The sequence below is a fragment of the Anguilla rostrata genome, chromosome 4 (assembly GCF_018555375.3).
Source record: "Anguilla rostrata isolate EN2019 chromosome 4, ASM1855537v3, whole genome shotgun sequence".
Lineage (NCBI taxonomy): Eukaryota > Metazoa > Chordata > Actinopteri > Anguilliformes > Anguillidae > Anguilla > Anguilla rostrata.
The window spans coordinates 17,975,625-18,000,985 of record NC_057936.1 but is presented as its reverse complement, the minus strand read 5'-3'; the positions used below and the strand labels follow the sequence as shown (position 1 = coordinate 18,000,985).

The 25,361-nt window shown below is 38.2% G+C and overlaps 1 protein-coding gene across 1 annotated transcript in view; it reads right to left on the bottom strand.

The window, feature by feature from the left end:
* The window catches only part of scn5lab (sodium channel, voltage gated, type V-like, alpha b), a 129,088-nt gene extending 104,880 nt beyond the window's left edge, over positions 1–24,208 (bottom strand). The window contains exons 1-2 of the mRNA XM_064331080.1: positions 23,336–24,208; positions 1,165–1,471 (exon numbers count right to left, since the gene is read on the bottom strand). Of these exons, the coding sequence (XP_064187150.1) occupies positions 1,165–1,431 (267 nt within the window). The 5' untranslated portion in view covers positions 1,432–1,471; positions 23,336–24,208. The remainder of the gene's footprint in view (positions 1–1,164; positions 1,472–23,335) is intronic.
* Positions 24,209–25,361: the final 1,153 nt, after the last annotated feature.

Below are 25,361 nucleotides of genomic sequence, written 5' to 3'. Positions count from 1 at the left end.
TCACTATTAGGATTCCAACACCCATGTCCTAATTCTCGGTCAATCACTTCTACATTCATAGACTTCTACATTCATAGATTTCCTCCAGACACAGGCAGCCATAATGCCCTGAACCACAATCACATTCAAAGAACAATCAACATGTGCAATCATGCCCAGATCTGAAGAGCTCTGTCACATCAGGGGCTGTTGATCATATGTAACACAAGCTATTGTCGCATGTCCTTCTCAAATCTATGAGTGCTATTAGTTATCACTCAACGTCCATAAGGTCACTGTCCAAAACACTTGAATGACACTGACAGGGATGGTTCTGGTTTGTCTTGAGGACAGAGCATGTGCCTGAGGATAGAGTCAAGAACAAATTCATAAAAACATAAGCTGAAGGCTTGAAAAGTGTTTTCCTTAGCCCTGAGCTGATGCTGGGCTTACAGGTTAATGAAAGCATTCTTTCTAAAGATTATCCAGAAAGCCAAGATCGGTAACACAAAATGTGTACAGACACATACTCAGTGGATCACAAAGGTGAAATATTACCAGGATCACATGAGCTCTTGCTGAGTTACATTACCCCACTTTCCACACACCCCCTTGTGTTGCTTCTACCAGCTTATAGTTCTCTTCAGGCAAGACGGTTTTAGTGGTACTGAAACTTTGGAATGCAAAATGCTTTGAAGACAGAAACAGTCACCATAAATGCATAAGCTGTACATAATGTATATTTATCACATATGTGTGATTTATTATATGGGGGGGGGGGGGGGGGTGGGGCTGGGGTCACCTTCGTTGGTGCTGTAATTTTGGGATGCCATGTCCTATAGTAACCACTAGAAACCAAGACAGTAGCAGTAACCATAAATGACATTTTGAAATCATGAATGCAATTAACTTATAGCAATGCAGACATATTCTCAAATATGTCAGATTGGGAATCCCATTGAACATTGCGTGAGTGAAATTATATCACTGGCAGTCATTGCATACTTGTTGTGTTTCTTCCTCAGTTCATGAAAAATGTCCTTTCCTTAGTACCTTTACCCAGTCATAATCACTAGACATCATTAAAGCATTAAAACAGGAAAAATCTTTTACACACACCAATAACATAATAAAATGCACACATGTAAATGCACGCACACAAACAAAAAGCTAGATCGGACTTACTCTGCGGTTATTGAAGTAAAAAGAGTCAATGTCGTCCAGAGGCACTCCGACAAGTCCGGAGGGAATGTCACCGAAGATGCGGGGCAGCTGCTTGCCAGCCTCCAGGTCGGCCCGAGGTTTGGGCTGCTCCACGTCTCCCAGATCTTCCTGGTACTCCTTGGCATTCTTGGCCTGCTCCTCGGCAATCCGCTGCTCGATGGCAGCCAAGGATTCGCGAGTGAACCGGCGCAAGGTGTCAGGACCCGGTGGTAACAGCAAGGTTGCCATCTTTTCATCCTGATTCTCCTGTACTCGTGTTTACATACAGCTGAAGGGACAGAGAAGCAAGAGGAATTGAGAAGAATGGTTTACCTGCTCGCAAACAGTACTACATTTAGACAGCCTAATCCAAATGTTGAGCTGGTCTTTCCTCTAGGGCATTGCATCAGATTATCTTGTACAGTGACACAGCTCCTCCATTGTTATCTATTCACTAAGTTTAAAATCAAAGTTTGAAAGAACAACCTTTGGGTTTTATTAGCTTTGACAAATTGGAATGTGCTCTTCTTGTCTTCTTATAATGTTTTATGCTGGTAAACTACTGGTAACCAATCGATGGATGATAACTTGAGAAAACATATAAGGACGACCCCCCTTTATTTCAAGCTTACTGTCTGACATAGAGCACTCTAGCACTCCTGTTTTACATTCTACAGACTGAAACAGATTTTCCATATTCATGAAAGAAGTATATAAGCACTTTGAAGTATATAGTATGTGTTACTGGCAAAATCATATGATGATAGTTAAGTAAGCTGTCAGCACGTCATACCATACTCATTTTTTTTGCAGATCAGTAAAGAACTAGTAAGAATTAAGTTTCTCTGCACATAAATGCAAGTATGCATCCTCACAATATCATCAAATTTGTTAGTGTCACCCCTAGCCAAAAATAAATAACCAATATACTCGTCAAAGGTGGACACTTTCCCAAAATTAAAGCTAGCCCACTTAGACTGGAGGTTTCCAACACAGGCAAGTGAAACAAAAATACTAAACTACAAAAATGTATAAATTTATATACACAATATTCTAGTTTAAACCCCTTGACAATTATCTGGCCAGTAGTCTTAATATGACAAGTTATGAACAGAAATTACATCATGGTCTTAAGAAACAAAAACTACAGGGCTGCAAATGGCATACAGTGTATCCATCATCTTGAATGCACAAGCTAACTTCTCAAGGATAACAAATGGCCATTTAGTGGACTGCTGTCTCTCCAAAAATAATGTCATACTGTAGTATATTGAACAGGCCAAGGTGAGCGTTGGACAGATTAAATGGGGCTCAAAATCATTACACAGCTTCCTTTTCAGCATTTGAGCACATGAATGGAGGCCTCTAAAACATCTCTGACAAAAGAGCCTGCATAAGATGTGTTTTTGTGCATGGAGGTTGCCTGAGGACAGCTTATTTCCTCATGAAGTGTATCTCCTCCCTACAAACCTCAATAGTTTTGTTCATTGAGAGCACTGTCCAATGTTATTATTGTTCTTACTGAAGGGGATACAACTTCTAGGCCAGATCACAAAATTTCAGACTGAAATGACTTTTACAGATTTTTATGTATTCTTGTTCCAGATGTCATCCTACTGTATATTGCATTTACCTCTGCTCTAATGTACAAGGAATTAAATGACCGTGATTTTAAAATCAACCAAATGTGCTCTCTTAGACAGACTATTATTACTATTATTATTATTATTATTATTATTATTATTATTGTGTTAAAGCTGACGAAACTGAAAGAACAACCACGATACCCCCCACAGAGCAATACAATACAGAACAATACAGAGTCTGAATTAGTCTGAATCTACAGGTGTGTAATAGCTTTATTTATAATTGGCTGTAGTCTGTAGGGGGGCAATACTACAAATTACTCGCAAAGCAGTCACGGCAAAGTTGATGAAAATCATGGAAAACTGAAAAAGCACAAGAAATCACAGTTAAAAATAAAAAAAAATATTTTAAAAAGTGTTAATTTATTCAATTAATTAACAGAACCCAATGAGCAGCAGTAGAAAATGACTGAAATAGCATGTTCAACTGTAGCTACAGTAACAAGTTTTAAACAATAAATCAACAGGCAGTTACCGGGTGCTAGGATCAGTCGAACGAGTGAAACAGGGTACCCTGACAGTCTGGTGCATTTAACAGGTTAATTTGGCCCATCACAGAAAGAGAGGGCATGCTTTTTTTTACTTTAGTTTAACATAACATTGTTTAACAAGTTTAAAAGTTATAATTCAAAACTGCCGAGAAATCACGAAAAGCACTAAAAAAGGAGTAAATCGTGGAAAAGTCATGGAATCCGTTGCACCTGCAACTTCTGTGACAAACACCCAGCCTTACTGATCAGTATATCCCAATCACATGATGAAATCCCCAACGTTATTATATGAAAATATTTTTCTCATCATCGTGCAAAATTATTGGGGGGTTATTTGACCTGTTTTGTAATATTTGGGGGGTTGTAACCCCCACCCCCCATAAATCACATCATTGTATTTAGGAGAGAAATTGTGTCCAACTCCAATGAGTTCATTGCTGTGTGTGTGCTTGTTGTTAGCCTCAAATTTCAGACAATACCGTAAACTATATTTCATCTCCATAGCCAGTTTTTATTAATCAATCCTCTACATCAACCGTAGGGAAATTAGCAGCATTTTTTTCACAAAGAACGGCGTCCCTGGGTGTGCAGTATGCCAGCCACTGAAACCAAGTTAGCTATCATACCACCTGTTGATTTTTAGAGGTGGTGGCTGGTCAAATACAATGTCTGGATTGGGTTTGCAACTCAACAGGGTTGCTAACTTTCATATCCACCAAATTAGGGGTACAACTAGCAGTTTCAAGGTAAAGTGCTGCGCATGTAGCCTCACTAATGTTAGCTGTCTCGTTAGCTAGCCTGCCTGCCCGCTTGCCATTGACTTGCTGGCTTCAGGGTCTGTGAGCAGCAGTAGAGGTAGCTGTAGCAGAGGCTGAATCCTCATCTTCACCCACCGTGTGAGCACGCTTAAGAAATCTGGACAAAGTACTCTGTTTAGCTTTTGTTGTTTTATTACCGTTAGCTAGATTCAGAGATGGCTATACCAGTGAAAGGGAAACTGAGAGCAGGATGGAATCTAGGCCAATCAAATTTGCTGTTACAACAACAAAAAAAAGAGCACGCACTTGTGTTTTTGTATTCTTTATAGGCCACATTTATCAAACTAGTAGTCAATGACAGGTTAATACATAATGATAGTGAAAGCTGATTAGAAGATTTCGCTTTGACTCCACATTGGCTCCTCATTAAAAGTCATTTTTATGCAATGAAGCATCCAGATGTTATAACAACAACAGCCTTACTCAAAACAGCAGCCAACTTTTCAGAAATACTGTAACTGACTGCAGAATGCTTAAACTGACAAATCAGAATCAAGTATTGCTCAATGTGTAATATCAGCAGATTAACCAATTCACTGATTATAAAACATAGTGAGTCTACATAATCTAAAAGTTGCTTGGTTCCAGCGCCTATGCACTCTACATAAGATAAACTTGTAGCCCATGTCCTCATTAATCTCTGGAAACACCATAGCCTTCAGGGTAACAATCAAAAATATTTATTTTTGACATAAACCTTTGTCTAGGAATGGGAACTTCTGTTTCAAGAGAGCCAGTGTGTATGCTTTCTAGGCTGGGCAATGTCGATAATATGATGATACAATGTCGATAAAACTGTCATGTGATATACTATGTCGATACCACACCCCACCCCCTCACACGCCCTGCGTCAACAGGACGTGCTGTGAGTGTTACCATGTGCAACCACCAGGTCCAGATCACTGAGATCAAAGACAGGGTGAGCAGGTTTTTGGCTATGAAGGAGACCGGGCTTTTCACATCAGTCTAGATGTTGTAGAAAGGGTTAAATCTGTATCTTATTTTGCCTCCTGATACAACCTGCAAGCCATACAATATGTGCAGATTATGTGTCTCCCAGGTTGGATGAGCTGGAAGAAGGTGGCATGTAATTTGTGAAAAATAAAGAAGCTACAACCTTTCCTCCTTTCACTCCTGTGGGTTTGGTTTACAGTTAATGTGTTAAAGCCTCCTCTCAGCTTTTCTGTTCATTCACGTGTCTCTGATGCAACCTGTCATTCCTTTTCAAAACTCACAAAGTGAAATCTTGCCACAGATTGGGAATTTTAGCCCTTTCACCTATTAATTCATTTGCATAGGAAATATGTATATTTAAACTATTATTATTATTGTTTACTTTTGTTGTTTATATGCAACAACATATATTGCAACTAGTTCAAGAGATTTTAATTTCTCTGCACAAACAGGGTTCTATAAGATAAAATGGTTGTCATAATTGATTTAGCAAACAAAAAAAAAGAAACTCCGCATTGTTACCTTACAACTCTGAACACTGCCAAAAACCAAAGGGTGCCAAAACTATTTCAATAATCATCATAACATGACAATAGCAAAACAATTGCCAGTACAATTAGAATAATCAAACACGAACGATCAAAATACACAAGCTGCTTCAGGCAAAGACATTCACGTGTCAGTTGCCATATGTGACAAGCTTTTTTCCCAACAGACCTGAGAATGTCCATCGTGAAGCAAATTGAAAGAGTTGATTACCCAGAGTTCAATCTGAGTACAGTTGCAGTGCAGTGATGAATAATCTGTCATCAGCAGACAGGGAAATAATCAGTAAGTACTGAAAATATTTTCTGCAGTCATTGAAATTAATTAACCACAGGGAATGTGAGACTTGAGAGGAATGCAGCAGGGAGCATTCAGTCTTGTGAAGCGGGAGGGGGGCGGTGGGGGGTATGGTTGAATAAGAACCATACTTAATGCAATCCAAGGTCTCCCCCCATAATCAATAGCTGATGATGATGAACACATCAGTTTAGGCAGCCTGATTGATTGAACGCGATCCCTTTATCACAGAGGACACTCAATTTTAGCAAGCCCCCCTTCAGCTTGCTAATTGATTAAAAGCTTAGCATTCACAGAAAATCACCAACTTCACACATTTGATTACTGCTTCTTTCAATGAAATGCAGATAGAATTCCTCTGTGAGCAGGAGAACAAAACACTCCTGGTTAGATGTCTTGAAGAAGGAAAAAAGACCTTGTAAACCTCTTCATTGATTGATTGACTCGCTATAGAATTGAACGTCTGCCATTTTCATGATTGGTTAGTCCATAAAGCAATCACAGGACGGGGGTAAGCACCAAATGTGTTAATGTGTCAGGTTAGACAAAAAAATTTACGTGTTTTATCATGAACGTACATAGAAGTGATTTTCTATCTGAAAATAGGAGGATTAAACGCACAATACAACAAAATAAGAACGATCTTCTCATCTTCATTATTTTTATTTCTTCGAGGCTCAAGCAGAACAGTTTAGCGTGTACATAATAAATTATTGCAGCAGGCAGTTGCATCTCTTCTGAATTAATGTGTTAAATGTGCTGGCAAATGTCACTCCCCTGCAGGCTGACTCCACTGTCTCTAATACTGTGAAGGGGAGCCAGTCTCTAGTCTACCACAGTTCCCACACCAGCGGAAGTGACAAGCCATCCAGGTGATGGGGCAGCATGTCCATGTGTAACTCGGGCAAACGCATCGACAGACAGGGCCGCCTGTGAACACTTGCTATTCACGTCACACAGCACATGAACAGACAGGGCCATATCTATAAGGTTGAAAGGTTGTGTTTTCCCGTTTCCTTGTTTTAATCATGTTCAGTCTAACGACAACTTCACAAGTTAGGCATACAAATATGCAACAATCTTCTAATACCTGTGAAACTATTAAGGTGCAGAAGATCAATCATTCATTTTTTTTCTTGTTTTTGTTGAGAAATGAAACCTACCTTTCATTACATTAAATGAAGAAAGGCGTGGCAGACAAATTCTTAATACTGAAAGGAATGTCATGAAATTCATTGAAATTCTGAAATTCATTGAAATTATGAAACTTACTTGATTCATTCTGATAGAAAAAAGTAATAACATGCTTCTAGGATCTTTTAGGTTATAATGCACTTGCATACAAGGTATAAACTGTTTACTGCTGATTTCCCAAAGGGATACCCAGATCAAATTCAGTCCCTGAAGGCCATAATGGCATTTGGGTTAACCTGCTGGGTGCAGTAAGAGAGACTCATGACCGAAGGACACATTTCTAACATTGTGGGCAATCACTTGTGCAACATTGTCAGTTAACACCATAAAAGAAACTACTTTTGCACTTAGCATTTATCTGACATTTGTCCTACACACATCCTGTTTTTTTATTCATTATTTTTTTATTTCCTTAAGAAAGGGAATACAAACATAATTACAATTACAGCAATTAAAGTGTAAAAAAGGAATATACCACCCTCCACCCATCCTCCTCGCTCCCCTCCCCCTTTGTGGCAATTATCTCCCACCTCTTCTAGCCCAAACTACATTTCACAACATAACATAACATATCTGAGTCCTCCACGGAGATACAGACTACACCTCGGACCTGCAGTCTCGAACAATCAGTGAATTGCAAAGGCAGTACTAATATTTAAATTTATTGTCTGATTGTGTCGATTATTTAATACCCTCTAGCTATGTATTACCTGAAACAGACCCAACTGAGACTACTGGTGCACTGGCTGGGTTGGGAAAGGGTTTGTTTCATTGAATTTATATATCTCATATCATTTATGTAATAATACATTTCATTTGTTGCAATATCACTTCACTTTGGTCCTCTAAAATCAATCAACCTTTTCAGGCTGAGCATTAAAATTTATATTTATTAAAATATTAGCATTAAAAAGTTTGCCAAAAAGTGCTTACCAACACAATCAGCTGTATTCTGTTGGTACAGATACACATTTCTTGAAAAGGCCTTTTGGTATTAATTTGCATTTCTGTGCTTTAAACGACTGTTTGCCCTATGGGTCTTCTTAAATAATACACTGTCCTATTTTGTTACAGCTGGAAAAAGTCACTGTCCTATTTAGTTACACCTGGAATCCACACTCTGTAAGCCATTTTTTGGACAGAAAAAAAAAACTTTTTTGTGTTTTCAGCAAGTGCTGCAGTTTCCCTACATCAGCAGACTAAATTTGTCAGGTCATTTATTTTCTGAGATGAAGTGCAAACACATAAAAGAACAAAGAACATGTGATTTACCTCATGTGAACTGCTATTAACATTATTTAGTTGACATGTCATCATTCAAAATTATTGCACCTACTTTTGATGATATTGGCACAGGTACATTACCAAAACACTTTTATAAACAATTACCAATAAGTAAAATAATAAAAGAGTGTGAAAAAGTAGCTTAATTTGGCAAAATTCCTAATTAAGCATCAAGCAAGTTAACAGGGATCAGATGTCAATCTTGTAAATTAATATTATTTAAAAGCCCTAAGAACATCAGAACTAACCCTATACCCCTGGCCATTCTACAATATGACATGAACCTCATCAATGCTCAGAGCAGTACGCAGGCTCATTTGTTCAGAAGGCTTTGAATTTAGCTGCAGGTCTGAGGCAGAGAGAACATCGTGGAGCTGTCTTCAGCTGCCAGATGCCATCAACACACTGATTCAGCTACAGCAGAGCTCAGTGCGAATGCACACTATCACGGCTACACGACCAACATGACATTCTCACAAAGACAATTTCATTAAGATGGAGATTTTGCTTCAAAACATCAGAATGTTTTGCGCGATAGTTTGTTACCTAGGTTACCGCCCCATGGAGATAGGATCAATTCTCTTTCATACAAAACTCACAGCGTAGTCTTTAAGAATAGGCTGTTGTACCTGAGTTTTTTTTTTCTTTCTTGATAAACCGTCGGGGGGGGGGGTCAATTCTAGCCCGCACATGGCCTCACATGCCGCAAGTTCTTTCTCGCCTGTGTCAGCCCTCTGTTATTCAGCTGTCACTTTCAAAGTAGGGCAACTGCGGTCCTCTGTCAAAAGATTATCAAGCAGCGGCTAGCATTGACCTGTGTGTTTTAGCAGTGTTGTTTCAGCCACTCTAGCACACGGCAGGCGAAAGCCAGCAAACACCATTCATCTGGTATCTGGAGCGCTCACAGTGTGCAAGGCAAACTCCGATATTATTAGATCCCAGCCAGTGTTAAACACAGATTGCCATGCAAGCAAAAACACTCCCTGCAGTTGCTAAGGCCAGGAAATGTCTAGCTGACTTTTACCCAAAGCCCATGCTGATTTCTCCATTCCCACACCATCAATTACACCTCCTAAAGTTAAAAGTTTCAGAAGGCAATATAATGCTGCGTTTGTGAATATGACATTTACTGTAGCTAGCTCCTGAACAGTACGAGCATCTGTCAGTATGCGAGAAAGTCAAATGAGTGTTACGGTGGACTGTATTCACACAGATTGGCTCTTAAAGGGTGAAGATCTCCATTACATATCGCTGGCCTTAAACAGTGCACACCCTCCTCCATGCTTTCTCCTGTCATGAAATGCAATAATCCCTTCTAAGCGCCTATCAATTTACAAATGAACCATACAGGCTGAATACATGGCATACTTAATCAGAGATTCGGTTATGAAATCCCAGGGGTACAGAATAACTAATATAGAAGCTGCTTCAACGTAGAATAGCATAATGGTACAATCTAATTTCCTTTTCCTTATGTTATTTTCTTATCTTTACCTAAGCTATTCCTGATGTATACGTATCTTTTAATCGATTCATTGATGCAGACTTAGTACATTATGCACGTGTGTTACATAGAAATCTTCTTTTTTCTCCTTTCTTCTCATCTGCTACTACTGACATGAAAACTTGTGGTGGCCTCGTTGTCCTATAGCATTTCCAATCAATATCAGTCATGGAGAAATTTGGCAGCCCAGATGGCAGAATGTCTTATGTCTGTTTATGCACCAAATCAATTTGATCCTGATTTTGTTTTGCTATTTGACTGAACATCTTTTTGGCATTAGTCTACCATTTACTGTGGCACAGAAAATCAATATCTTCTTGCACAGTGGTGCTATGCTAAATCTTGGCAGTCCCTTCACATATACTGAATACATAAAAGGAATAATGTCAAAGTTATGAAATGAAATGAATGAAGTACAGAGATCTTTGATAATTTCTGCATGCATAAGGCCTGGACAATGTAGTCACTGTTCAAGCTTAAAAGGTGAATACCAAAACTAATAAAACAAATATATTTGTATGAGCATTTTGCCCAACATAAAGACAGCATTTGTAAGCTGAAATTCGCCACTTTTCTGCCTGAAAATTGTGTCCTTAAATCGCCATCTTTGTAGCAACTCAACAGTACACAACCAAGTGGCTCTTCCTTCAATAAGAATTAGGAAGATTAATTGGGGTAACTGGCATGGGATGTCACCCTGTCCAGGTGGTACGCTTCAAGCTGCTTCACTGCTTCACTGCTTGGAAATCAGTGTTTCAAATCCCACGAGCATTCCAGGCTCAAACATGGATTCCCAATAAAAAGTGTGTTTTGGATGAAGATAAATCACCTCTACCTTGTCTATATAATAATGTTTGATGATCACTGTCAATCAGAAAATGAAAGATGAAGTAAGTCTGCCAAGGAGCATAATGAAAGTAAATACATTTCCTTCATTTCATTCTGTCAGCAGAACAGGTTGGTCAGAGTGAAATGTGGAACACCATGTTGCAGTATGAAGGAATACACTGCTTGCATGCAAGGTTTGAATGCAATGATGTAAATAATTGAACTTATTTCTTTACAAATATTTTAAAGAGTAGTCAATAGAATGAGCATGTTTCAATAACTTGTTCTGCATGTGGATTGCGAATTATGACTGAAGATTCATACAAAATAGAATGCACAGATGTACCTTTTTTTCCATGTAGGCTTTATATACCAAATGAGCTGTTAATGTTATATATATATATATATATATATATATATACACAACAAGCCTGAGGCATAGCCAGAAATTCATTTTGGAGATATACATTTCTGCCACCAGCTATCATGTTTCAGTGAATGCACACATTACTTTAATATTTCTTATTGTTCTTTTTAAAATACAGCACTATCCTTACTCCAGGATATTTCTCTACTCTGTTACATTATGTTACATTAAGTTGTTGCAATCTGTAATCACCACTGTCTGCAATGACACCTCCATGAATCAAAATCCAACAGATCACTTCTGCCTATACTCACATAACAGCAACAACCTTTTTACATGTTTAACAATAACATCAATACTTCAATACTTCATACAACACTCTTAAAACTTACACACTACCTTCCCTCTAAAGGACAAGCCTCAACTAAGCACTAGAAAGAGCAAACTAGAATGTTTCAAGGGAAACTTTATTTTGCACACAAATTTACATCTGAGATGCACTTAAGCATTTTATTGTATAAAGTATTTAATGAACCGAATAATGTTTATATTGTACCGCACCAGTGCAATATATGAATGTACCAAGTTGGTCCATCATTGGAATTTAAACATTTTATAGACATCAATATGTATTGCATATTTTTTAAAAGTATATTTATATAAGAACAAAACTCACTGTCACCGACTTGACTAAGTAAGCCATTTCAACAGGTGAGGATGGGGCCAACTCATAGCCAAGTTAAGACAAAAAGTGCAGGCTTCATCTCCATCACTGGCTTTTCATTACATTACATTACATTACATTCATTTAGCAGACGCTTTTATCCAAAGCGACGTACATAAAGTTGATATGTTGAAAGTTGACTAATTGCACCTGACCCAGTTCTAAGATAGACAAGCAGTTACACAAGCATGGCTGTACGGCATTTTGTTCCCCTTATTTCGAATTCTCAACACACTCACATATTACCTGCATCTAACCCAGCGAGTTTCAGCAGCCTTACACCTGAAAATTGACACTACCCTGGAAATAAAATTTAAAGGTTGACATTCAAAAGGAAGTGTTGGCTCTAGTCAAGTAATACAGTGTAGTTCTGTAATTCCTTGTATTGCTTTTGTACTACTATATAATGCCCATAAATCAATTTAGCACCATTTTAAATTGATCGGTAAATTGCAATGGTAAGTTACAATGGTTTCGGTTTGTTGCACAATAAATTATCCCCTGAATCCCACAGACTCAAGCCCTTACCAAAACATGGATTCATCTTCCTCCCTTCAGGTGGCAAAGAACTACTGTGTAAGCATTTCAGCATATGTGGCTAAATCCTGTGTTCTAATAATGAGTTTGCTTGTTATTCACTTGCAAAATAATGAATCACTTGTGGGTGCTATGCCACTTTTCTCCACCACATTTCCCCTGGGATCTGCACGGTTCTTTGCATTGACTGTGCAGGACTTTCTGTTCTTTTCTCCAAGCCGGCCTCTCCCGGTGTCACATTGTTCGATCACTACCTTTAGTGCTGCAATTTATGAAATTATCACAGAGAACACTTCATGTGCCTTTCCAGCTACCATATTGGGATGTGTCTGACCTCCAAGTCACTCACAAAGTAGAGCATAAGAGCGCTAGAGTTGTTTTCAGGTTCTAAAATAAGAACTTTGGTCATGTGAGAAAAGAGAACAATTGAAACACAGACTGATAGGCTCTCAATGAATAGTCGAGAAATGCAAGACATGTTCTCTAGATGGTGAGTCACTAGCTCCAGCAGATAAGCAATGCAGTAGCATGCATGTGAACAAGTGAATGAGCGTGCGATTTTCAACTACTGCCTAACACCTTAACTTATAAAAGGTTCATATTTATAGACATCCTGGTTGCTGATAAAGTGCCTCAATTTTATCAATGCTTATCTTCAAGGAAAAAAAAAAGGGCAACGTGCTGAAAGTCATATTCAGAGCTTACATGGAAAGATATAAATAAATTGGGCAATAAGTTGACTTTAAAGCATACCTGTCATTGACCCTTGAAAAACATGGCAGGGATTATTCTGAAAAATGTAATTAATGTGAGAAGCTTACAATAGGCTTTGCTGGTATCCTAATGCTGTCTCGCATCTGGTTAATTCATAGAAATATGCATTCCTACCCAATGCTTTATATCTTGCATTGGAAAAAAAAAGTAATATCATGTACCAGCTGGAAGCTTTTCTGCTTTTACATTTGTTTACTCACTGTTTCATTTGTTTCTCTATTTTTACATTTGAAATAAAATAGGGTGGCATGGTGGTGCAGTGGGTAGCACTGTTGCCTCACAGGAAGAACCTCGGCTGGAACTTTTCTGTGTGGAGTTCTCCCTGTGTCCGCATAGTTTTCCTCCCACAGTCCAAAGACATGCTAACTGGAGAGTCTAAATTGGCCATACTGTAAGAGTGTGTGAGTAAATGGTGAGTGTGTGTGCGATGGACAGGCGAACAGTCCAGGTGTGTTTCTGCCTCTCGCCTAATGCATGCTGGGATGGGCTCCAGCACCTCCTGAGGCCCTGAACAGGAATAGGCGGGTATAGATAATGGATGGATAGATAGATGGATGGATGGATGGATGGATGAAATGAAACATATCTACATTTCAAAAAATATTTTGCTGGAAGTTTACATTACAGCTGCATCAAGGTGAATATTAATGGAAAAAACCAAGATATACAGACAAAATAGCCATCCTGGCAGAAGAAAATATCTCTGAGTCTCCAGTTTCTAAAGGCTGTCAATTTTCTATACACAATAAGCCCAAAATGCCTGAATTTGAACAGAGCCCACGTCTTCACTGTTTAATTTGATCACAAGGCCATGTCACACAACCAACACAGATTAATTTTGATGAATCTTCATGGAGATGTGATTCACCCCTATTGATGGTTTCAGTCCTTGTCATTTTTTGTTCCTCAATCTTTCTGATGAAATGTATATGTAATTGAATGTGGATATGTAAGAGCAGAAGGACTAAGATCTAAAATGTGAAACAAAGCAGACAGAAAACGGAATTGATAGTTGCAGATTTATCCAAATTAACAATACATAACTACTTCTGCTTTCTATATGAGTGGCTGAGCAGGCCAGCATGTGTAAAGAGATGCAGTTACGCAGCTAAACTGTTATTTATATTAAAACAGATACATATAGCTTGGCAAAAGGTTATATTTGCATGAGCACTGCAATGAATCCTGGGCTTTTGCTGTGTTTAGTTAATTCCAGACATGCTTCATTGCATAACAGTTTCATTTTACAGAACATTAAGCCTAAATGTTTCACAGGTCTCAAACTCATAAAATATTTTATTCTATTTACCCATGCCTGGCTTCAGCAATATATTTAATTACAGGAGTAAATTACAACTGAGTTATGAGCCTACTGGGAGTGAGCATTTATTTAACCAGTTGCTAAACTGGACGTAACTGATATGAATAGTGAAGAGTGGGGTTAAATAGAGCACGATGTTACTTTAATTATTAATCATGTCCATTTTGCTCCACGGTAGCATCCTATATGTAAACAAAAACAAAAAGAGTTGCCAAATAAATGTATGACATTCTTAGTAAAATCTAAATAGTATTTTCAGATAAAAATAAAATAAAAATCAATTGTAGTGTTTATCAAAATCAAAATGGCATCATATGTTTAACCTCATCCAGTTAGGGTTGTGCATTGGTACATTTTTTTCCCAATAAAACAACCGATCAGCTGTGATGAGACATGTGCCAGCTCGATTACATTTTGAAATATGACTTGTTTACAATACACAATCTAGGAGAAGACAGATATACACACTTACTTTGACACAGAACAGATGGATATTTCATATTTGCTGGTATTGATGGGTAGTCAGGTACATGTAATATTCACACCCTCCGTAAAAATGATTAAAATTAATAAATCAGTATGATAGATATTCAGAGCTATCCTTGGTATGTCAATGACTATGTGGAGGTCATTTGTAAAAACCTGTAAACAAGTCAGCTAATCTAATCAGCTTTTAAAAAGTCAGCTTTTTAAACACATATTTACCACATTGGTAAAGCAGTTTGTGAAACTGATTTTTAAAGAAATTATTCATGTAGTTTTGCATTGATTAGCCGGAGACTGGCCAATATGTGCAATACAAATGGGAGTTAACAACTAGCTATAAACCCTTGGTAACACTTTTGACCTGCTGTATATTCTTAGGAATGTATGAGTCACTGCCTTGCAAATCATTCAAATACACTGTTGTTTTATATCCAAACCAGAATACATCTAATCATTATCATCTTATCATTGTAAACATATCATTAAGGTCCATAGGTGCAGAGTGCAATGCAGTCATGGGGGCACTGTATACAGCAACATACTCTAGTACCAGCACATTCTGTGACCTTGTTTGTGTGCAGTTATGGGATGTAACTTTAGCAAACTTGTTCTTGAACAGGTAATGCAGGTGGCAAACTGCAGCTTGAGTGCTATACAGTTCACTTGAATTTCCTGAAAAAGGAAATGCAAACATTTTGCCATTTCGGAGCACTTTTTAGCTTTTCTAACCCCCATATCTCCAAGATGTTTTCAAAGGGTCACATATTTCAAGTTTTAAAGCACCAGAGAGATCATCTAGAACACAGATGTCAAACTCCAGCCCTGGAGGGCCACAGTGTCTGCTGGTTATCTGGGTGTTCTGAGCACCAGTGGCTCATTTAAGTCATTGATTGATTGGCTAAGGAATCCACACACTTTGTTCTCAAGGTTTTAATTAGCAGCTGATTGAAAGGAAACCACAAAAACCCGCAGTCACTGCGGCCCCCTTGGGAATCAGTTTGACACCCCTGGTCTAGAACAAATGTAGGAGATACAATGTTACTTTAGGGACAAAACTCACAAGTACTTGCAATAGATCAGCACAAAGCAGCTGTAACACTTTCTAGACTTCTGACCCGCTTGTGGTTCAAATTCTGCATTAATTATATAGCTGTGGAAAGTCATGTTGTTGCCGATTCAGCACTAAGCATTTTTTCAGGCAATGAGCTGTGGCATCTATACAATGTGCAAGTGAGTGCTAGAATGTATTTATAAGTATACAATTAGCCTACATTTTGCATTGAATGTAGTCATTAGTACATTGTTACTGGAATTAAAACACATAATTGAAATTGAATGTAATGAAGCTATTTTAGAGCCTACGTTTTACTGTGTTTCTAGTTATTGTAATTCATACAGCACAGTTCAAAGACATGATTAGCCTCAAAGCATTAAATTAATCAATACTGATACATTAAAGTAAATGTATTGGTTTCATTCAACAGACACAGTACATGCAATCAGAAGTACTTTGTTTTGCCAAAAGTTTTGGCCTTATCATGTGTAATCCAGTGAAATGATTTGATAATTCTCTTAAAACAAATACACCAGGGGTGTCCAATCTAATCCAAAAGGAGCCAACATGGGTTGCCCTTTATTTTATTCATTTTTTGTTTTTTGTACTACGACACCTGATCTTATTCAACTAATAAACCAGTCATGGTCTTCACCCAAGACATTTGAAAAATTGAATCAGGTGTCACAGTGCTCTGCAAATACAAAAACCTGTACCCACATCACCTCTTTTCAGATAAAACTGGACACTTCTGAAATACACAAACAGCAAATCATTAAAAGTTGTCCGCAGCTTTCCTTTACGCAATGAGGGACATGCATCCTTTAAGTGGTCAGACTACTACATCATTTGGGACCTTTTAATTACAATATTCATATTCCAGCAATAGTAACCCTGTATGGCAGAACAACAGATTTCTCAGACAGGCATTGCCTTGATTGCCTTCATTAACTTTTTCTAACTGTGCATGGCATATGGTAATACCAGAATTTGAAACAGGTTGTATATGAGCTATTTGAAAACACCTTCAGCTGAGTATCATACATGGATTTCTAAAGCCGCCTTGTTTATTATGAGCTTCCAGGTTTTAATGTACGTGTTACATAATCCATAATAGAGAGATTGGATAATATTGCAGTCCCAAAAGAGCATACTTATCAATGCAAATAGATGAACATTAAACCTTGAGAGCTAATTAAGGTTTTGCTCTTGTGTAGAACCAATTTATTTCTTAATTCACTCAGACCTGTTTTTTCTTCACTTTTAACCTTTATGAACAAGACAATTAATTAAGATCTGAGCAATCTATGGAATTTCCTTTGCCAGGATTTGGTTGTGTGTCCAACTAGCCATTTACTTTTCATTTCATTATGTTCTCCAATAACGTCTGCAGGCAGTGGACACATTTTACAGAGGGTGTTACTAGTTTTATAGCATTATGGATTAAAACTCTGCACGTCTCTGGAACATAACTCAAAGGGCCTTAATATATGAACCCAGGCTGGACTGAAATCTTTTGAGGATTTTTGCTTAGTTGAATATGGCTATTTCACAATCCGTGTGCCATGCTCTCAACACCAACATGTACCGAACCTCTCCAAAGCATTAACTATATGGATGTTAAAGAGCTGCTTCCACGTAGCAATGTGGGAAAATATTTAATCAAAAACTCCCTAGTTGTAAAATCACTAATCTTTAGCCAGTTAATGAAGGTTGTCCTTGGTATGCATTGAATAACAGAGGGATCGTGTGCCTGAAATGAAACAGGTGGAATGTGATTGCTGCTGCTGTTACTTCAGCTGTGTCCCAGAATCTTACCCTTTTCAAAACAACAACCGCAGCAGGATTTGTTGTTTACGGGTGGTTTTATTCTCCCCTCCTCATTCTGTGTTGTCTTCAGTTATACTTTTGATTTATCATGAAACTTCAGAGATTTTCCATTTGCCATTTAAATCCAAGTACACTTGGGGATAAGGCTGTAAAAATAACTGTCATATTTCATATGGCAAATTGACGCAGTGTTGGAGCACAAACGGACACCCTAGCAACCAATGTGAGTGTTTATTACAACTGTCAAAACGGTGCTTTCAAGAAAACATTGAAATTAATAGAAAATAAATGGTGGCCCAAAATTTTATTTTATTTTTTTCTGTTAACTTTTCTCTTTCCTTTTTATCCCACAATTCCTGGTGGCTTTGTCAGGAGAGTGGTGTAAAGAACTGATGGCTGTGTTCACATAATCAATAATGCCGAAGTGAGACTGACATCAGTGCTGATGTTCCCAGAGGGCAATATTCAAAGTTGGGATTAGCATGTGGCCATTCGCTAATGTCTGCTGCTCGCTTTAAAGTGTTCGGCCATGTTGTGATCAAATCGGCGCATAACTAAACTTAGACCTAGGACAAATCCCTGGACATTTGGGGGCTTTGCAGGCTAAGTGGATGGACATCAAGGTCACCCTTCATTTGTCAATTTCAGTACCAGGGGCAAATGTCATAACATTTCCCCACTGAACTTAAGCCTACTTCAGCATTTAACAAGGCTTGTAGTCTGAGGGAGTGGAGATCATTGTGGGCAAAAGGCAAAGAGCAAAAAAACTCCAGCAGGCGGACAGGCACTGTCACAGAATTTAAAGAGTTACACCTTCCATCCACATCATTCCTGTGTTAGAGACAGCTGAGACAGAAATGTATTATTATTATTATTATAACACAAAAAAGGAGTGTGTTTTACGAGCTTTCATGCTTTCATAGCCTACATTAAGAAAAACAACTCAAATCACACACACACACACACACACACACATATATATATATATATAAATCCAAACCCGAAACAAGATACTTTGTTGGGTCCTGTCAGGCTTGGGTTGGGTTGCAGACCTCTACCTCAGAGGGTTTAACACAAGATGCAAACCACTAGTAAGCCTCAAGAACAGAATGACTACCTTAGGGTTTGTTAAAATGTAAAAAAATATTTAAAACAAAAAAACAGTAGGTTTCTGGAAAAGTCTTATGTGATGGATAGAGGAAAGCGTGTAGAAACAAAGGAACTGCTCACAATCCAAAGCATACCACCTCTGTGAATCATGGTGGAGGTAGTCTTATGGCTTGGGCATATATGGGTGCCACCGAAACTGGCTGACTTGTCTTTATTGATGATGTGACTGCTGACGGCAGCAGCAGGATGAATTCTGAAGTGTACAGAAGCATCTTATCTGCTCCTGTCCCACTAAATGCCTCCAAACTCATTGGACAGTGCTTCATCTTGCAGCAGGACAAGGACTCCCAACATATACTGCTAAAGCAACCAATCACTTTTTCAGGGCCAAAAAGTGGAATATTCTTGACTAGCAACGTCAATAACCCATCCTGAATCCAACTGAATATGTGTTTAACTTGCTGAAGACAAGACAGAAGGCAAAAAGTCCCAGCAGCAAACAGGAATAGAAAATGGCTGGAGTATCTGGCATTGGATCACCAGGGAAGAAACCAAGCACCTGGCGATGTCTCCGGATCACAGACTTCAAGCAGTCATCAAAGGCAAAGGACTTGCTGCCAAGTACTATATGATGACTCTATTTAAAATTATGATATGATGTGTCTAATTACTTTTGGTCCTCTAAAATGGGGGAACTACGTACAAAAAGAGCTGTAATTACAACACAAATCATCTGATATGGATGTAAGTACTTTAATATCATATGCATTGTTTTTTTTAAATCCATTGTGCAAGAGAATAGAACCAAAACAACAAAAAAACAACAATTGTGTCACTGTCCATATACTTACGGACTGCACTATATAGATATTTTTCTCCAGCAGCATTTTGTTCATTTAGCAGTAAAAATGCATTTCAATATTACACTGAAAGTCAGCAAATCCATCATAACAGTCCCAGTAGAACTGAATAAACTGTACAAATAGAACAGAGATTTGAGGGGCCTTACTGTACAACATTATTGTAATGCCTTCAGTGACATTACACAGCAAATAAAAGCCACTATGTGAAAAATGCACTAGACACTCAGAGCTCAAACTTCCCTACAGGAAAATAAGAGGAGTTCTGTCAGAGGTGCATGTGTCACAAATAAATTATGAGTGACAAATAATGATTTCAAGGTCATCCCTGTCTGCAGCAGTCATGACCTGCTTTAGTGTGTGGCCGAGAGTCCAATTAAATTCAGGCTAGTGTCCTGTCTTTTCAAAATGTAATGAAAAGCCAGGTCAATTCACGTTGACTGAGAATCAGCACACAATCCAATCTACTTCAGTTCCCTTGACAGCCACTCTGCTCCAGATACTCTTATATCTGTTCACTTCATCTATTATAAAGACATTTTGATGCAATATATGAGTCGTTGCTGGGACACAGTTATGGTGTTTTTTCATAAGGATGAATTAATATGAGCAAGTATGTATTTTATCGCTTTCTTTCAGCGATTGATATAGTACGTATGTCAGCGTACATTTGAAAATCAGTCACGGGAAAAGTATTAGGAACCTCAGTGAAAGGAACTGAGTTACGAAACCCTTACATTTTCGACATTGTCATTATGCCACCTCTACTAACTACATGCCCCTGGCAAAAACGATTGACTGTTATAATGATGCCTCTATTGCTGTAAACTATTTAATTTAAAGTGAAGCATACTGGTGACCTCATCGGACAACAAAGAAAATAAACACCCACATTGCCCGGCTGAATTTTCCTGTATACCCCTGGAAAATCCGTGAGATATTGTGAGCTGTAACCAATACTTCGTAATGTGAGGCTCATTTGGTAAGCCATATTCAATGCAATGTCAGTTGTACTCTCCAGAATGATTAAATAATCTGGGGCTCTTACAAACAACAACAAATCATAATACAGACCACTAGCACTAGTACGGGAAGGAAGGTCCCTTCCTGCAGAGTGCTTGTTTCTCTTATACAAGAGTGCCATTTTAAAATCAGATCACAAATATTGTACTTGTGATACAGAAAAAGACAAAATGCAGAGTTTAGCCAAAACTTTTTTTTTGCTTCCTGATAACTCTGTCATCAGCCAATGCTTCGGCAGTCATATTCAAATGAAAATCATAATTAATCATGCACAGGCAGAGCACACGTAAGTCTGCCAAGCTCTTTAGTAGAACCCCTTCAAAAGTACATCACTTGAATCCACACAAAGGCTCCACTTAGCCCCACATATATGCTGCCCTCTGCACAAAAAGCTCTGGACAGGGCCTGGAAAATCTAAACACAAATGACAAGAACCGAGCAGTGAGAAAATCCGAACACGAATCACTCTGAGATTGAGACCAGAAAGTATTGATGATGGCGTCTATTCAAAATATAAATGACTTCTTTGTGGTGACTGATCTCTTCCCTTGATGGGCCTTTTGAATGTGATCATCCTATTATCATGACCATTAATTTGAATCCTTTTTATGTTATTCAGGAAATCAACTGCTTCAGTCATGTATTCAGCAATAACCTGTGTGTGTGTGTTTGTGCGTGCGTGCGTGTTTAGACAAGGGATTATAGAAGGACATGCACTAAATTAAAGGCACACCATTAAAGAAATATTCAACAAGATACAAGCTACTGTGTTCCAGTCATCTTATGCATATCATTGATCTGTGATGCTGTTGTTACATTGCTCAGATTTAGACATAGTATCTTTTTCTACAAGACCATGTACAATATTAGATGCAATTCTTCAGCATTCAAATCCTGCATTATACCACACTGTCTTTTCGTTCTTGGAGAAAATACAAACTAATTAATAACATGTCTTTATTTAGGCTAATTAAAGATTTTTTAAATGACATTAAGATAAATAAGGAAATAGACTTAGTGTTGTAAATAAATGTCGATATAAATGGCCCTGTACTGGTTTCTCTATTAAAATCTGTCAAATTTCAACATAGTTTAATGATACACCGAGAAAAGTATAAATAATAATATAGCCGATTAGACCCCCAGTAGATTACTGGGAACATACGTTATATTAAGTAAATACACGTTTTATTTATTTATTTAATTTATGTTCCCTGAAAATGCTGAACAATAAGTTCACCTGTTGTATACTGGTCGTCATTATTGATTATGTCTGAACCAAGCTTGATTCGCAGGAATGTGTACTGTACTCGAAAAAACACTTAAACTAAATCATCCGCGTTGCAGCTTGACTTTCAGCACCTTGGACAAGAGAACAGCGGAGACTATATCCATTCATGGTAAATGTATTTAAACCTACTAATGTCGGCGTCCAGTTCCCGCTTCCGCGTGTTGTTTATTCTACACTTGCAAATGTCAGTTCCCTCAGAGAATACCTTACTGGGAGATTAACCACGCAGGGGCCATTGTTTTTAAACAGCAAACAAAGTCAAATGTAATGCATACTCTAGACACCTGTTGTGTAAAGTGATGTCCTGTTCTTCGTATCGCCAGCAGGCGTTTTATATTTCAGGTTTTAAACAGTTGTTACTTTTGATGACTCCCTTTATGTGAGTACAACACATTCAGATCGACCTAGGCCACGCGCACGCATGCACATACGAGCGCGCAAACAAACTTGCACGCACGCACACATATGCACACTCGGGGCTCGCAACTACAAGGCAAAATGTGTAGCCAACGTTGTGTAACCAACTTCTTTCTGCTCAACCTTTTTTCAAATCTGTCGTGCTAAGCACAATTACAGTTTTTCCCCTCTCGTCATAACACTTCTCCAATAAATGTAATCAGCAAAGGAGTGGCACTAAACGCGATTACCGAGTGGGCACTAATCCCCTGAATGCGTGCATCACCGTGATTTCCAAACAACATATGGGGGTTTAGGAGCCCTGCCGCTGCAAAGCCCTTATACAAATTAACATTAGTTTTATTTTGGCTTTAAAGATGAACCAAATGTGCTGCCACTTACATTGCTTACGCAATTGGTCTGATCTCCAAATTACAAGTTTCTAACCTTAAGGTTTAACAAAGTTATAGCCTACTATTGCCAATCCAGACGCGTGCTACTTTTTGTTTTCCAAAAGCGTCTCGTGTTTTTTTGCGTGAAACCGGGATAATTTATTACCCAGGTCTTCGTTTCGTATAAAATCCAATCACAGCTTACATATTTTAGAATCTTAAAACCAATGAAAACTTTTTATCAAGGGGGTTCAGAGTATGGGATACAAAGGGACACCTCTTTTAAACTTTATTGTGTTTTATATCATAAGCGCATAACAAGCGCTTGTCTGATGGAAAAGAAAACGTTCATTTTCTCCGCCTTGGCAAAGTTTAAAACTAAATTCACCGTTAAACAAATTTGTATAAAGAGTAAAAGGTACTTACATGTGAAAGTCCAGTTTTTAGAGCATTGCATCCAGAGCGAACCTGATATTTCAGTTTACTTTGAATTTCCATGAAGCGATTGGAAAACCCAATTTAGCGCCATGTCGAACTATTCTCTCTCAGGAAAATTCCCAACCATCCCTTAATAACTTGTCCTGGAACGAGATGTTTATTAGTTTTAAAAATAGTGTATTCTTTGCTTATTGCTGAGCGGCATCCAGACGTGGATCAGTTAAAAACCAGAGTGCCAGTCGTTATCCGTTTTATTGGACGCATTGCGCGCTTTGGAAAAAGATGTGTAGCTTCCAATGAGTTGTATTGATCTTCTGTTATCGTTCTCCGGTAAGGTACACACTATCACATGCACTCATGTGCTTTTCCTAAAACGGGCGTTGTCCCCACCAAAAAATATCTCCTCCCAGTTCCTTACAGATGCGTTTAGTCCAAGGGGAACGTAATACGACCAACGAATCTATGACATCTTTTGGTTAGCCCCCGAGAGCGAACATTTGTGCGTACAGAACTCCTTGCCGAAAAAGCATCTAAACCTTTTGTTTGCCCTTGAACCGCGAAGTGAGGAAGTCAGATGTTATGAGGTAACGCCTACTGCCGTTGGTTGAACCGTTCTAACATTTAAACCGTACAATACCATTGTAGTTTTCAAAGCAGAAATCCGACTATTAGTATCAATAAGTCAACAATGTTCATGCCGTTAAATTAAAACATGGCAATACTGAAGGAAAAACAAAGTAAAAAGCACGACTCCGACTAAGGCAACATCGCTTATGAAAAGTCCTTGTGATTATTAAAGCCCTTTATCCGAATGAGCTCTGGTGATTGTCACAGGGACAGCTGTTTTTTGAAAGTGGCATTGCCATTGGCGACACTATCTTTGTTTCGTTAAGACACACTGCACTGATGTTTGACAAATGAAAAATATTTAACCTGGTTGGCTACCAGTGCGTATTATGATGGGGGTAAGCGCTGTACATAGCTTGCTTATTTGTTTGTTTATTTATTTATCCAACCGAAGTGCCAACAGGTCTTAATCATGCCCTTATCCCTACTCTGATTAAAACTGTTTTACAATCATTACGAACAATATCGACAGAAGTATGCTCTAATAAATTCACCTAAAACTATCAGTACATACAGTGTTTGAGAAAAATAAAGGAATTGTAAAAAAAAAAAAGAAGCATTTTTTAAAAACAAAATTGACATTAGTTACTGCTTTCTCCTTAATTTTGAGTTTTGCGATACCAGACTTGAATAATAGTTATCTCGGGGGGTAGGCTACCTCGGGATGGACGTTCACATGTTCTTCAAACCTGAACTCGCAACTCCCTCTACCGGCAAACATACTGTTTGAGTTAGGCCTACATTACTGTACTTGGGTTAATGAAAGATGGCAATAATGACGTTGTTGCACTTGTTGTCCCAAAGATCATGCATCTACTGGCCACTCTGCCCCCAAACGCGATGTCACATCCAATGAGGCTATTCCTCTTCCACAACGCTTCTCTTTCAAACTGCTTGTAACGTTCCCTAGTCAGCCAGGAAATTACCTGGCGCACCATGTGTGTCAGCTTATGCAGCTGAAATCATTTGAATGCAGCTCACAATCAGTGAAGACAAGTTAAATGCACAAGGCAATTATCAGTTTGTCAATTTGGAAGACGCTACTGCTACACAGTTTTTGAAAAAGTGTTTTATTATTATTATTATTATTATTATTATTATTGTTATCATTATTATCATTATTGTTGTTGTTGTTATTGTTATAATAATAATAATAATAATAAATCTAAGGACAGTTACAAGTACAACGCTAATCTGCCTCACAGAATATTATATATTGGACCACTTCTGTGGTCCACTGATCCAAATCTCACATACCTGACTAAATCCAAGAAACACAGAAAAAATACATTAATAATTAATGTAGCAATCTGCTATGGATTCTCCAGTTTCTCAGAACATTTAATGCTGATGTCTGTGGAATTTATACATTTTTAAATGAAGTCAC